Source organism: Scylla paramamosain, chromosome 32, assembly GCF_035594125.1.
Source record: "Scylla paramamosain isolate STU-SP2022 chromosome 32, ASM3559412v1, whole genome shotgun sequence".
Taxonomy (NCBI): Eukaryota; Metazoa; Arthropoda; class Malacostraca; order Decapoda; family Portunidae; genus Scylla; species Scylla paramamosain.
In genome coordinates, this window is record NC_087182.1 from 18,004,881 (window position 1) to 18,019,880 (window position 15,000).

The 15,000-nt window shown below is 42.1% G+C and overlaps 1 protein-coding gene across 1 annotated transcript in view; it reads right to left on the bottom strand.

Moving 5' to 3' along the window:
* Positions 1-15,000, bottom strand: part of LOC135089323 (muscarinic acetylcholine receptor DM1-like) — a 250,396-nt gene that overhangs the window by 104,307 nt on the left and 131,089 nt on the right. The window contains 3 exon segments of the mRNA XM_063984868.1: positions 1,822-1,974; positions 4,170-4,321; positions 12,697-12,787. Of these exon segments, the coding sequence (XP_063840938.1) occupies positions 1,822-1,974; positions 4,170-4,321; positions 12,697-12,787 (396 nt within the window).

Genomic DNA, 15,000 nt, shown 5'->3' on the forward strand with positions numbered 1-15,000 from the left:
TCTTTCTGTCACTCTATTGTCACATCTGTTAACTAACTATCTTCATCTTGCTGACTTTTGTTTCACTAGTCCAAGCTATTCAAAATTTATCTTTCTATTTATTTGTCTTTTTTTTTTCTTACTCCTTTGTTACTCCTATTCTTCACCTGTTAACTACCTCACTTCATCCTTTTCACTCCTGTTCCAAAACGTATCTGTCAATTTAGTCCTGTCATGTCTTTTTTTTTTTTTTTCCATCCCACTTTGTTACTCTATTTCTCCCCAGCCTTTTCTGATCACCTGTCAGCTGCCCGTCTCCTCCAGGCCACCTCACCATAACATCCTTTCTCCCCATCTGTATTCTTTTACCTTTCTCTTCTCCCGCCATCCAGAGACGCCCATTCTGTGACTGTGATCTATTCCAGGTGACATCTTTTATACTCGCTTCCAGTTTCATTCCAGACCATTCCAGCAAACTTTTCATCTTTCTTAGTTTTATTCTCACTCACCCCTGTTCTGTCCTTCTCGTTAATGCAAGAGTTATCCAGTACATATTTTCACTCTTTCATCTTTTCACTAGTTAACTTTGGAAATCTCTATGTGTTTCTATCTCCCCTGCTTTCTACGACAGAATATGGAGTATGTAGACACCTCTGGAACTGTAATGGCCAACTTTTTAATTGCTTATCTATCTTTTTTTCTTTTTTTTCTATTTTTGGTGCCTCTCTTTCCTTTTTTTTTTTTTACAGCAAATTAGGCGTTTTATTTTTTTCTCCCCATCCTCTTCATCACCTATTTTTTCAAGTCTATATCAGCATTATAAAAAAAAGCTTATCAAACTCTAGATTAGATTAGATCTTGCTGACAACAACAATACAAAGACACAGCATTTAGATCACCTTTCTTCACTCTAACCTCCCCACCTGTAACACTCCTCACCTGAACTAACCACCGAAGAGACTCATCTTTACTACAAAAATACAAAGACTGAAAAAGGACAAACAGTTTACGTCACCCTTCCCTCACTAACTACCCACCTGTAACACTCCTTGGTGATATTTTTCTTACCCTCACCTGAAGCAGCGGTCGAAAGAAACTGATCTGAATGGCCCACAGGAATACAAACACTAAACAATGTATACAATTTAGATTACTTTCCCCTTTAACTTCCCACCTGCAACATTCCCAGGCATTACATTTTTCTTACCCTCACCTGAAATAGCTGTGGAAAGAACTGATCTTTACTAACCACAAAAGATAAAAGCCTAGATGCGTTAAGAGGGGACGTAATAGTAGTCTTTAAGGGTTACAGGGGCTACAACAAGGGTGACGTAAGCTAAATTCTCAGGATCAACAATTGGGATAGAACAAGAAATGACTTCAAGCTTGAAAAAAATTTAGGTTCAAGAAAGAGATAGGGAGACATTGGTTCTCAAATAGAGTGGTAGATGAATGGAATGGACTCAGTAATCAGGTAGTTAGTGTTGAGTCACTAGGGAGCTTTAAGAGAAGTTTAGACGATTTTATGGATGGGGGTCATAGGTGAAAATAGACAGGCATGGGGTACTGCGGTGTATAGGCCTGATGGCTTCTTGCAGCTTCCCTTATGTTCTTATTCTCTTATAATACACACAAGTTAGAAAGTTAGATGACCACTTCCTCATGCCTTTCTCTTTAGCTGGCCACACATCCTCACCTGAAGTACCCGTCGAAGAGCTAATCTTTACTAACCACAAGAAAAAAAAAAGACTAAATAAGACACGTTAGAAAGTTACATTACCACTCTCTCAAACCTTTCTCTCACCTTACCTGGCCACCTGTAACGCTTCCACACATCCTCACCTGAAGTAGCGGTCGAAGGAAATGATAAGAAGGTTGAGGACCGAGGCGTTGGAGGCAAGGTAGTCGAGGGCCAGCCAGGTGTCACATATGATGGGACCCAATGGCCAGTACCCCATTAACGTGTACAGGGTGAACAGAGGCATGGACACCAACCTGCAGGGGGCGCGGTAGGGGATGAAGGGGTATGGTAGGGGTAGATAAAGGCGAGGGATGGGAATGGGAGATGAAATAAGGTTGTTAATGATGGAAATGGTAGATGAAGTAAAGGATGTGGTTGGTAGATGAAGGTGTGGTAATGCAAGGGACGTGATACAGATGAAGAGGTATGGTGATGGTATAACAGGATATGGAAATGGTAGATAAAGGGGAAGGAAGGAAATGGGAGACGAAATGAGCTTGTAAATGACAGAAAAGGTAGGTGATGTGAGGAATATAGTTAGTAGATGAAGGAATGGTATTGTGTGGCTATGGTAATGGGAGATGAATGGAAAGATATGGTAGGGATTGTATAGCTATGGTTGTCAATTGGTAGAAAAGTTATGGTAGAGATAAAATGGTACATGATAGGTGGTAGTGGGTATGGTAGTGGTGAAATTGACACGTGTATGTTATAGTAGTGCTATGGGAATGGTAGAAACTGGAGTCAATACAAAATAAAGGTTTACAATGTTATTTTTCAGTTTTTCCTTGTTTTTCTTCCATTTCTCTCTCTCTCTCTCTCTCTCTCTCTCTCTCTCTCTCTCTCTCTCTCTCTCTCTCTCTCTCTCTCTCTCTCTCTCTCTCTTGTCTTAATTTGTAGAGTTGTTTTGATTTTTCTTTTTCTCTCTTTTCTCTCTCTCTTTCTTTCTTTTTCGTTATTTTTATTTCTCTTTCTTTTTCCCAAATTGGTGGGTTTGCGTTTTCTGTTGTTTAGGCTCTCTCTCTCTCTCTCTCTCTCTCTCTCTCTCTCTCTCTCTCTCTCTCTCTCTCTCTCTCTCTCTCTCTCTCTCTCTCTCTCTCTCTTCATTTATTGCTTTCTCCGCCTCTATTCCACTTTCATCTCCCCGCTTTCCTTCCTCTCCTTCATTCCTTTATTCTTTATCTTTATTTACTTCCTACGCACAACAGCCTCCCCTACTAAATCTCTCTCTCTCTCTCTCTCTCTCTCTCTCTCTCTCTCTCTCTCTCTCTCTCTCTCTCTCTCTCTCTCTCTCTCTCTCTCTCTCTCTGTAGGTCTCCCACTTTCATATTTCGAGTTTTCTTTCATTCCGCTTGCTTTATTGTCCTCCTCTTACTCCCTTTTGTTCTCCTGTTCTTCCCAAGTACATTAGATAATAGTGTAGTTAGTGTAGTTACAGCAAACAACCTTTTTAGGACAATTACAAATGATACTGTTAGTTTTTTTTCCTTTTGTATTCCTTAACCTAACCTAACTTTACTTAACCTAACCTAACCTATCTTGACTTAATCTACTCTTTCCTTTCCCTTTTATGTTCCTTTGTATATCCTTTCTCCCTTCTTCTCTCGCCCTCTTTCTTGTAATCCCAGTTCTCTCTCTCTCTCTCTCTCTCTCTCTCTCTCTCTCTCTCTCTCTCTCTCTCTCTCTCTCTCTCTCTCTCTGATTATGTCTCAATCCTCCTCCTCGTTCTCTTTATTCTCTTCTATTCTGTTCTTCCTCCTCCTTCTCACCCTCTTTCTTCTGATCTCACACCTCTCATCTGTTTTATCTCATCCACTCCCTTCCTTCCTTTCATTTTATTGTGTCTCCATCCTCCTTCTCTTCTTTATTCTCTTCGCCTTCCCCTCTCTCTTCTAATGCCACACTCTTCTTCCCTCACCTCCCCTCTTTTCCTGTCATTTATTTTGTGCGTTTTCCTCCTCGATCTCAAGGTCTGTTGGTGTTTGGTCTTCCTTTGTATTCCCTTGTATTACTCCTCTTTATTCTCTACCATTCTCTCTTTCTAAATCTTTTATCTCCCTCACCTTACTTCTTTTTCTATTACTACCCTTTGCCTCCTCCTCCTCCTCCTCTTTCTCCTCCTCTTCATCCTCTTTATTCTCTTCTATTCTCTTTCTCTTCACTCTTGTAATGTCAAACGTTCTATCATTCACTCCTCTCTTCCTTTCCAGTCACTTCCATTTGCGTCCTCCTCCTCCTGCTCCTCCACCTAGACACACTGCTTCTCCTCCTCCTCCTTTTCCTCCTCCTTATTCTCTATTCATTTTTTCTCCTTACTCTTGAAATGCTAAATCTCTCACCTCCTTTTTCTATCATTACCTTTGGCGTCCTACTCCTCCTACTTCTCCTACTCTTGCACCTACACACTCATCCTCCTCCTACTGCCGTTCTGTTCCTTTCAGACACTTACCCTATAGTGATGTCGGCTACTGCGAGCGAGAACAGGAAGTAGTTGCTAATGGTCTGCAGTTGTTTGTCGATCTTGAAGCTGATCATCACCATCAGGTTCCCGATCAGCGTGGCGATGGACAGGAAGCCAGCCACCACCGCAATCAGAATCACCTGTAGCGGGACGACAAGTGTGCACGGTGAGGTTACATAGATACAAGTTAGAGTGTCAACAACATCGGTGTTCCCAGGCGGTCACCCATCCAAGTACTAACCAGACCCACCGCTGCTTAACCTCGCTGATCGAACAAGACAAGGTATATTCAAAGTGGTGTGGTCTTTTGTGAAGGAAGAGGTGTGGAAGAGAGAGAGAGAGAGAGAGAGAGAGAGAGAGAGAGAGAGAGAGAGAGAGAGAGAGAGAGAGAGAGAGAGAGAGAGAGAGAGAGAGAGAGAGAGAGGGGCGGGGCACTTGTGAAGGGAGGTGAGGAAAAGGGAGGTGTATTAGAAACAGAGAGAGAGAGAGAGAGACAGGTATGAAAAGAAGGAAGGAGAGAAGAGGGAAAGTGTGATAAAGAACAGGTGTGAAGGAAGGGGAGGTGTGAGAGTTGGCAGGTGTGAAGCGAAGGAGGGAGGGAAGGTAGAACAGGGAGAGAGGAGAGAGAGAGAGAGAGAGGCAGGTGTGAAGGAAGGAGGGAAGGAAGGACAGGGAGAGAGGGAGAGAACAGGTGTGGAGGCAGGGAAGGTGAAACAGAGAGAAAGGTATGAAAGGAGGAATGGAGGAAAGGTAGGATAAAGAAGGAAGGAGAGAAGGAGGGAGATGGAAGAAAGAAAGGTGAAAGGAAGAGGAGATAAAAGAAAGAAACGAAAAAAAAAATAAGAGGTTACTTTGAATTGAGAGGTAGGAAGAGGAAGAAAGAGAAAGGAAGAGGAGTAGGAGGAGAAGGAGGAATGGAAACATGAAAGGAGGGTAAAAGACGATGAGAGAGAGAGAGAGAGAGAGAGAGAGAGAGAGAGAGAGAGAGAGAGAGAGAGAGAGAGAGAGAGAGAGAGAGAGAGAGAGAGAGAGAGAGAGAGAGAGTAAAAAATAAAGTAAGAACGAAGAAAGAAAAAAAAGGAAGGAAAGGAGAAAGAAAGATAGATGATGGGAGAGAAAGGGACACAAAGTAAAGGAAAGAAAGAAGGGAAGGTGAAAAGAGAGAGAAGGAGAAGTGAGGAGACAAAAGAGGGAGGGAGATTGAAAGAGATGAGAGAGGTAAAGGAGAAATAAAACGAGGAAGGAGGAGAAAGACAGTGAGATGGGAGGGAGGGGAGGGAGGGGAAGGAGGAAGAGGAAAGGAGTGAAATTGGGATGAGGGAAAGAGGTATAAGGGAAGAAAGGGAGGTAAGTAAGGGGATTTTGGGATGGAGGTAAAGATTTGGAGGTAAAGTGAGAAGGGGGAGGGAAGAGACAGGGTAAGGAGGGGAGGAGAGAAGGAAAGGAAGAAAGGAAAGAAAATAATAAAGAAAATTAAGATAAAGTCAAACATATAATGAGAGAGAGAGAGAGAGAGAGAGAGAGAGAGAGAGAGAGAGAGAGAGAGAGAGAGAGAGAGAGAATTAAACACGAACATAGCAAGAACCTGTTTGTGTACGTGTGTGTGTGTGTGTGTGTGTGTGTGTGTGTGTGTGTGTGTGTGTGTGTGTGTGTGTGTGTGTGTGTGTGTGTGTGTGTGTGTGTGTGTGAGAGTGAGAGAGAGAGTAAAATGACATTAAAACAGTTGTGTTCTCATCACACACACACACACACGCACACACACACACACACACGTACATATATTCTCACACCTACAATTATTTACCCGCAATTAAAATCAGGCGGCATCGCTAAATTGTAATATCTCCAGGTATAAAACGATAATAATTACAATACACTGCAAATCATCATACTCAAATTACACTAATTATCGTACTTATCTTTTTCCTCTCCCTCTTTCACAAATTCGATCAATGCGAGGATTCTTTCGTTTATATTTCTACCCACAAATCTGAGGAGGTTCGCTAAAGAGGATCCAAGACTGTCTGAACACGATCCAACTCTTTATAAATGCGATTCAACTCTCTTTTGTTTCTCTTTATACTTTTGGAATCCTTAAGTTAGCGCCTTTACGGGAAAACTTGAAAGGCGGAAGAAATGAAGGGGAAGAAGGATTGGACGAAGAAAAGGAGGAGAAGAGGAAGAGAGGAAAGGGGGAGAGGAGGGATAGGAAGAAAAGGAAGGGAAAAATATGGAAAAGAAGTAAGGAAAAGGAAGGAAAAGGGAAGAGTAAAGGGAGGTAGGGGAAAAGAGGAGGAAAACGGAGAGGGGATGAATGAAAGAGGGAGAAAGGAAAGGAAGGAGGAAAAGAGAGAGAGAGAGAGAGAGAGAGAGAGAGAGAGAGAGAGAGAGAGAGAGAGAGAGAGAGAGAGAGAGAGGATGAGAGAAAGGGAGAGTGGCGATTCTTCTCCCTTTAACCACGCAAACTGCTCTCTCTCTCTCTCTCTCTCTCTCTCTCTCTCTCTCTCTCTCTCTCTCTCTCTCTCTCTCTCTCCCCATTCCTTTCAACAAATGTTTTCCCACCACACACACCTGCTCCCCTCCCCTCCTCTCCCCTCCAATCATACTTGTTCCTTGTACTTTCCCTCCTAACACACCATCCCCTTTCCTCTCCCTTCTGTCCCTTTCCCTACGGCCAAACCACGCCTTTCATTGCTCCCTTTAAACATACCTGTCTATATTACCTCTATTAGTGGTATCTAACCTATATTCTCCCTTTATTTTGCTGGCCTTTAGTATTTTCTATTAACTTCATTCGGTGACAACTACTGTGTTATGCTCCCTTTGTTTTTCCCTTTATATTTTAGTATCTTGGACTGCTTTACTTTCCTTTTTCCTTTCCTCACTTTGGTATTTTTCCCTTTAGAGTGAAATTAGGGAGTGTTTCTTTTCTCTTCCTTTATTCCACTAAATTATGAGTACATTCTCTCTCTCTCTCTCTCTCTCTCTCTCTCTCTCTCTCTCTCTCTCTCTCTCTCTCTCTCTCTCTCTCTCTCTCTCTCTCTCTGTTTTTCTTTTTTTCTCTTTTTTAGTATATTTTCCTTTGACATGTTAGGGAAAAAGATAATTCTACACCAGTACTTTTCCCTCCCTTTCCTTCCTTTAGCAAATCCTCTGTCTTTCCCTTTACTTTCCCTCCCTCTAAGTTAGATTAGGCTAGGTTAGGTTCAGTCAGGTTACGTCAGGTTACGTTAAATTAGGTTAGTTAATATATCAACCTTACAAATAGCAAAGAAAATAAATGACCATTCTATTTTCTTTCCCTATCATTAATGTATTCTCCTCCTCCTCCTCCTCCTCCTCCTCGTCCTCCTCCTCCCTTTACCTTCTTTCCCTTCCAGTACTCTTCCCTTTTTTTAGCTTCTCTTCTTTTTTTCCTTCCTCGTCCTCAGCATAGCCTTAAAAACGCAAAAGGGAAAATAACAAATCACGTTATCTTTCCCTATCACTCATCCTTCTTCTCCTATCCTCTTTCCCTCCTCCTCCTCCTCCATCCCTTTAGAATACCCTCTTCTTTCCCTTTATTACTTAAAATGCCAAAGGGTAATAACAAACCAAGCTATCTAACCTACCCTAACCTAACCTAACCTACCCTAACCTAACCTAACCTAAGCTAACCTAACCTAGCCTAACCTAACCTAAGCTAACCTAACCTAACCTAGCCTAACCTAAGCTAACCTAACCTAACCTAACCTAAGCTAACCTAACCTAGCCTAGCCTAACCTAAGCTAACCTAACCTAACCTAACCTAACCTAACCTAACCTAACCTAGCCTAACCTAACCTAACCTAACCTAACCTAACCTAGCCTAACCTAACCTAACCTAACCTAACCTAGCCTAACCTAACCTAACCTAAGCTAAGCTAACCTAACCTAACCTAACCTAACCTAACCTAAGCTAACCTAACCTAGCCTAACCTAACCTAACCTAACCTAACCTAGCCTAACCTAACCTAACCTAACCTAACCTAACCTAAGCTAACCTAACCTAGCCTAGCCTAACCTAACCTAAGCTAACCTAACCTAACCTAACCTAGCCTAACCTAACCTAAGCTAACCTAAGCTAACCTAACCTATCCCTTTCTTCCTCTCCTAAGCATCCATCCTTTTTTCCCTATACAGTAGCGTATCTTTTTCTTTTTCCTCTATTACCTATGAAAATGCCGTAGGGGGAAAAACATGGCTACCTATTTCCTTTTTCTGTCACTTACGTATCCTCTCTTCTTCTCCCGTTACTCTCGTCCCCTCTCCTCCTCCTCCTCCTTCTCCTCCTCCCTTTTTTTCCTGCTTTCCCTTCAGCATATAAACCATTTAAATGCCAAAGGGGAATAAACAAACCAAGTTACCATTTCCTACCGTTTACCCACCCCCTCTCTTCTCCTCCCCTTCCCTTCCCTTCCTCCCCTTCCCCTTCCCTTCCTCCCCTTCCCCTTCCCTCCCAACCGTACGTACCTTTTCCTACCAGTAACCTAACCCTCCCCTTCTCCTCCCCTTACTGTCCTCCCCTTCCCTTTCCCTCCCCTCCCCCTCCTCGACACCTCACCTGTGCACATCTGGGCGTCAACACCTCCCCATTCAGCAACACCTGTGGTTCTTAAAGGTGAGCCTCTCCACCACCACTGTAACTAGAGCTCGCCCACTCGCGCTCTCTTTCCACCGGCACCTCTCTCTCTCTCTCTCTCTCTCTCTCTCTCTCTCTCTCTCTCTCTCTCTCTCTACATGGGGCGTGTTTAGGGTGTTTAATGGGATGTTTTTTTAGTTTTTTTGGGTATCGTGTGTGTTTTTTGGGGGTAAATAAGGTTGTTTAGGTGTGTTTTTGTGTTTTATTGAGGAGTGTTGGGAAGAAGTAGCGAAAATACTGTAGAGATAACAAAGCACCTACAGGAACAGGAAATACCGAAAAAAAAGGCAATAAAAACACTAGAGAAACACTGGAAATGTTGGGGAAATACTGCGGGTCCTATGGGAAACTAGAGTGGTGGGGAGAAGGGCGATGTCTATGGGGAAATATAGAGGGACGTTATGAGGATAATTTTGAAGGGAGGGGAAGAATGATGGTGTGTGTGTGTGTGTGTGTGTGTGTGTGTGTGTGTGTGTGTGTGTGTGTGTGTGTGTGTGTGTGTGTGTGTGTGTCGTCTATAACCAGTGAAATATAAAACAATTCCTCCTCCCTTCATTACATTACGCGTCCCAATCTGGTTTGAATTAATTATTAAAGGCAAACTCATACGTATATGCATTGAAGCCGTCACCATTCTCTCTCTCTCTCTCTCTCTCTCTCTCTCTCTCTCTCTCTCTCTCTCTCTCTCTCTCTCTCTCTCTCTCTCTCTCTCTCTCTGCGTCACTCCCTCAGTCAGTAATTCAATCAGTTAGTCGGTTCATTCAGTCAACTGGTAAGTTGTAAGTCAGTTAGATAGTTGGTCAGTCAGTCAGGCATTTAATCGGTCAGTTAGTCAGTCAACCAGTCAGTCAGTCAATCAGTCAGGCAGTTAATCAGTCAGTCAGTCAGTCAGGCAGTTAATCAGTCAGTCAGTCAGTTACATAGTCAGTCGGTCAGTCAGTCAATCAGTCAATCAGTCAATCAGTAAGTTTGTTCCTCAGTCTCTCTCTCTCTCTCTCTCTCTCTCTCTCTCTCTCTCTCTCTCTCTCTCTCTCTCTCTCTCTCTCTCTCTCTCTCTCTGTCTCCCACGCCCCACCAAAGCTCCCCTAATTAAGCCTACACACGGCCTAATTGCCAAACTTACCTGCACGGAACGCGGGCCAAGGAGACACCCAAGAAATGAGAGGTAAACAAGGATTCTCCCGTTCACCTTTCCTTGACTTCTGAACTTTGAACAAATACGAGTAATAATAATAATGAAGATAATAGTAATGATAATGATGGTGATGATAATGATGGTATAGACTTTACCCTTTATTTTGCCTGTTCTGTGTGTGTGTGTGTGTGTGTGTGTGTGTGTGTGTGTGTGTGTGTGTGTGTGTGTGTGTGTGTGTCTTGTCTCTACCTCTGTCTCTCTCTCTGCGCAGTACTTTAATACCCTTCAATCTCTCTCTCTCTCTCTCTCTCTCTCTCTCTCTCTCTCTCTCTCTCTCTCTCTCTCTCTCTCTCTCTCTCTCTCTCTGTGTGTGTGTGTGTGTGTGTGTGTGTGTGTGTGTGTGTGTGTGTGTGTGTGTGTGTGTGTGTGTGTGTGTGTCTATTATTACGTACATGTGTGCGTGGCCTACAATCACACCAGTCACACACACACACACACACACACACAAATCAAAAATAAGTTATTCTTGTCGAGAAAAATAAAATAAAAAAAAAGGAGGAAGAAAAGAACGAACTGAAATTTTTATTTGAGAAAAATCTTTAGTGAAGTTGTGAAGGGAAAAAAGAAGAAAAAAGAAAAAAAAGGAAAGGGGGATTAAAATTTTGCTATATGTAATCAATGCAATTTCCAAACAGAAAAAAAGAAGGAAAAAAGGAAGAAAAAACATGAATCAACGTGTAATTTTTCCTGAAATGTCTTTAGACGCAATAAAAACAAATAAAAACAATGAGTAGAAGGAAAACGAAGAGGAAAAGAAAAAAAGTACGCGAGGGAAAAAGAGGAAAACTGGAAAAAAGTAGCTATAAATTAAGGCACCGGCAACTAAGGACACAAAGACGTAAGCGGATTGGCTGTTGAGTTACCAGGTGTTGTTTTATTTGTGTATTCGTGTGTGTGTGTGTGTGTGTGTGTATGTGTGTGTGTGTGTGTGTGTGTGTGTGTGTGTGTGTGTGTGTGTGCGACATTGTTAAGTGCTTTCGATATTGATCACGACAACAATAATCTCCTTTCTCTCTCTCTCACTCTCTCTCTCTCTCTCTCTCTCTCTCTCTCTCTCTCTCTCTCTCTCTGCCCCATCGACTATCTAATTAATAAAGAGAAGGAATAGGGAAGATGATAAAAGGAAGGAATATATAAATAGATGAACTAAAGACCTTAACAGAGAGAGAGAGAGAGAGAGAGAGAGAGAGAGAGAGAGAGAGAGAGAGAGAGAGAGAGAGAGAGAGAGACCCTTTGCCCTATTATTCTCTTTTATCCATCTCTTCCTCATTCCTAATTTTTATTCCCTTTGTCCCATACACGTTCTCTTTATCTCTTTATCTCTTCCACTTATCCATAAATGCAGGAAATCGTGAGAATAATGAAATGGTCTATAGATAAATTAAGGAGAACGGTTGTGGTGGTGGTGGTGGTGGTGGTGATGTTAGTAGTAGTAGTAGTAGTAGTAGTAGTAGTAGTAGCAGCAGCAGCAATAGTTTTTGAGGTTTTGGATAGTGGTAGCAATCAGAGAGAGAGAGAGAGAGAGAGAGAGAGAGAGAGAGAGAGAGAGAGAGAGAGAAAGGGTGGATGAGACGAGATTCTGACACCACCATCACCACCACCACTCCTCCTCCTCCTCCTCCTCCTCCTCCTCCTATCGGAAAAGTGTCATCTCTCTCCCTTACTTGGTGCTGGGTCAGCCTAGGTCAGAGAGAGAGAGAGAGAGAGAGAGAGAGAGAGAGAGAGAGAGAGAGAGAGAGAGGAGAGAGGGAGTGGAGTAGGAGGGGAGGGATTAAGAGTAAAATACAGAAAGGACGAGAGGGAAAAAGAAAAAAAAACACAGTGACGCAGGAAGAACGCAGGTGTTAGAGAGAGAGAGAGAGAGAGAGAGAGAGAGAGAGAGAGAGAGAGAGAGAGAGAGTGTAGGAAGCAGCGACGTTCATGAAAGAGAGGTAGATACGCACGTACGTATGCACACAAGCACGCACGCGCGAGTGTTGGTGCGCGCGCACGAACACACACACACACACACACACACACACACACACACACACGTTATATCACATATATCAAAGTCTCTCTCTCTCTCTCTCTCTCTCTCTCTCTCTCTCTCTCTCTCTCTCTCTCTCTCGCCGCTTAAAGCTTCATTCCGTTTTCTATAACACAGACTAACATGGGGCACTGAATCAAACGTTCACTTTAACTTAAGCATCACGTTATCTTAATTTTTTCAGAGGATTCATACTTTAAAAGGAATTAAAGGCAGTAAAGAAACCTGGAAATGGTCACTGTGTTGTATGCTTTGAGTTGTGTCTCGTTAACAGAAGTTAGTTTAAGGCACAGTAAGATGGAATGAGTAAAGTTACGCTAGGTTAGTTAAGTTACAGTAGGTGTTAGTTTAGGCTTTGTGAAGTTAGTTTAGAGTTAGCTTAAGTTAGATTATAGTATTTTAAGTCAAGTAGGATTAGCAGAATACGTTGGGTTAGTTTAAGTTATTGTAGATTAAGTTAGACTAGGATAAGTTAGGTTAGATTAGATTATGATCACACTAAAAAAAAACGTAAAAAAACTACAAAACAAAATAAATAAATAGACAAACAAAAAAAAAAAAAAGAATAAAACAGTGGCTCTGTAGAAACTTTGCGGTTCACAGGTGAGGCGTGGCGGGGCTCGATGCTTACCTCATATATGGAGTACCTGTCGATATGCGTGTCCACTCCTGTCACGTCTCCGATCGGCGCCGTGAGGTTGGTGCCGTTGAAGACATCGTACCTGTGAGAGAGAGACAGGTGTGTTAGTAAGGGAGACAGGTGTGTTAGTAAGGGAAACAGGTGTGTTAGTAAAGGAGACAGGTGTGTTAGTAAAGGAGACAGGTGTGTTAGTAAAGGAGACAGGTATGTTAGTAAAGGAGACAGGTATGTTAGTAAAGGAGACAGGTGTGTTAGTAAAGGAGACAGGTGTGTTAGTAAGGGAGACAGGTGTGTTAGTAGTTGTGGAGAGAGAGACATGTATGTTAGTATAAGAAAGACAGGTGTGTTAGTAGTTGTGGAGGGAGACAAGTGTGTTAGTACTTAAAGGAAGAGACAGGTGTGTTAGTACCTATAAGGAGAGACATGTGTTAGTACCTTTAAGAAACAGGTGTGTTAGTACGTGTAGGAGAGACATGTGTAAGTATCTGTGAGAGAGACAGGTGTGTTAGTACCTGAAGGGAGAGACAGGTGTGTTGGTACCTATAAAGAAAGACAGGTGTGTTCGTATCTGAAGGGAGGGACAGGTGTGTCAGTACCTGTTGAGGGAGTACCTGTAGGATTAAACTAAGAAAATATGCACTTGTAGAATGTAGAATTACCTGTGGAATGAATACCTGTAGATTGAGTACCTGTAGAATAATTATCTGTGAAGTTAGTACCTGTGAAATTTATCTGTGGATTGTGTACCTGTAGAATCTGCATTTCATAGACAGGACTTGTAAAATCTCTCTCTCTCTCTCTCTCTCTCTCTCTCTCTCTCTCTCTCTCTCTCTCTCTCTCTCTCTCTCTCTCTCTCTCTCTCTCTCTCTCTCTCTCTCTCTCTTTAATGGTTTCCTGTTTACTCTTCTTTTTTTCTGTATTTTTTTTATCCTCTTATTTGCTCTTTCTCTTGTCTCCTTTTTCTGGATTTTATAGATTACGTAGTTTTCCTTTTTCTTGTTTCTTTTATTTTGTTGTCTGTGTGCCTTTTTTTTCTGTGTGTGTGTGTGTGTGTGTGTGTGTGTGTGTGTGTGTGTGTGTGTGTGGAGTAGTAGTTAGTAGTAGTAGTAGTAGTAGTAGTAATGATAATAATGACAATAATAATAATAATAATAATAATAATAATAATAATAATAATAATAATAATTACAAACACCTGTAAATCTGAACACCTGAGAACACCTGAGCTAACTTATCTACCAGAGAACACCTGCAGTACACTGGGAGAGTTCTACAGTACACAGGAGCAACGAAGTCACGGAGAGAGGACATGTCTCTTCCACTCAGCCTTCCGCCTCATCTGATCCTTTGATTAATTTATCGTGTAAAAACTTCCATATGACGGGGGACGGTTGACTTAAAGGAAGGGAATCAACTAAAACAATTCACACCTTCTCCTGCGTGTCACCTTCCGCCCTGAGTTCCTTGGGTCACGTTGCAAAGGTAACCCAGTTCTTTTCCTCATCTTCTCCCAGAGTACGAGCGCTCCCAGAGGTACAAAGAGGACCTGAGTATGTTGGCGCAATAATGTGCAACGCTTCGCCGTGAAATGAGGTCCCCCAGTACTTCTTTGGCTCATTCCTGAACTGCCGGGAGTCTGATCTTAAGTTTTAACAGGTGGTATTCAGTGTTTTCAATTGTGTTTTTGTGATTATATAGTTTAGTAAGAGACTTGTATCATTAATGGGAGATACAGTCTTTAAGAACATAAGAAATTAAAGGAAGATGCAAGAAGCCATCAGGCCTACACGTGGCAGTCCTTGTATGAAATATGTCTACCTATTTCCACCTATCATCCTCGTTCACAAATTTATATAATCTTTTTTAAAGTTTCCTAATGACTCAGCACTAACAACCCTAATGCTGAGTCTATTCCAATCATCTACCATTCTGAGAAACAATCCGTTCCTCTCTCCTTTTAAATAAGAAGTAACAGGTTCTCAAATAGAGACGTGGATGAAAATCAGGCTAACTTTTCCCTAGTCATAACTTAACAGGCAGTATTCATGATTTCCAAGGGTTTCTTCATGACTGTATAGTTTAAGAAGCGTTTTACATCATCAGCGGGATATTGTCGTGAACTTTGTGGCCTTTGAATATCGTCCTTATGAGAGAACAAAGCATTTAACTCTCAAAACCTGAGTGGCTCCTTGTTGAATTTGTCCATTTCACCTATAAATCGTACGAAATTATATACTTTTAGACCGATAATTCTGCTAGGCACAACACAACACACAGGCCATTGATTTTAAGACA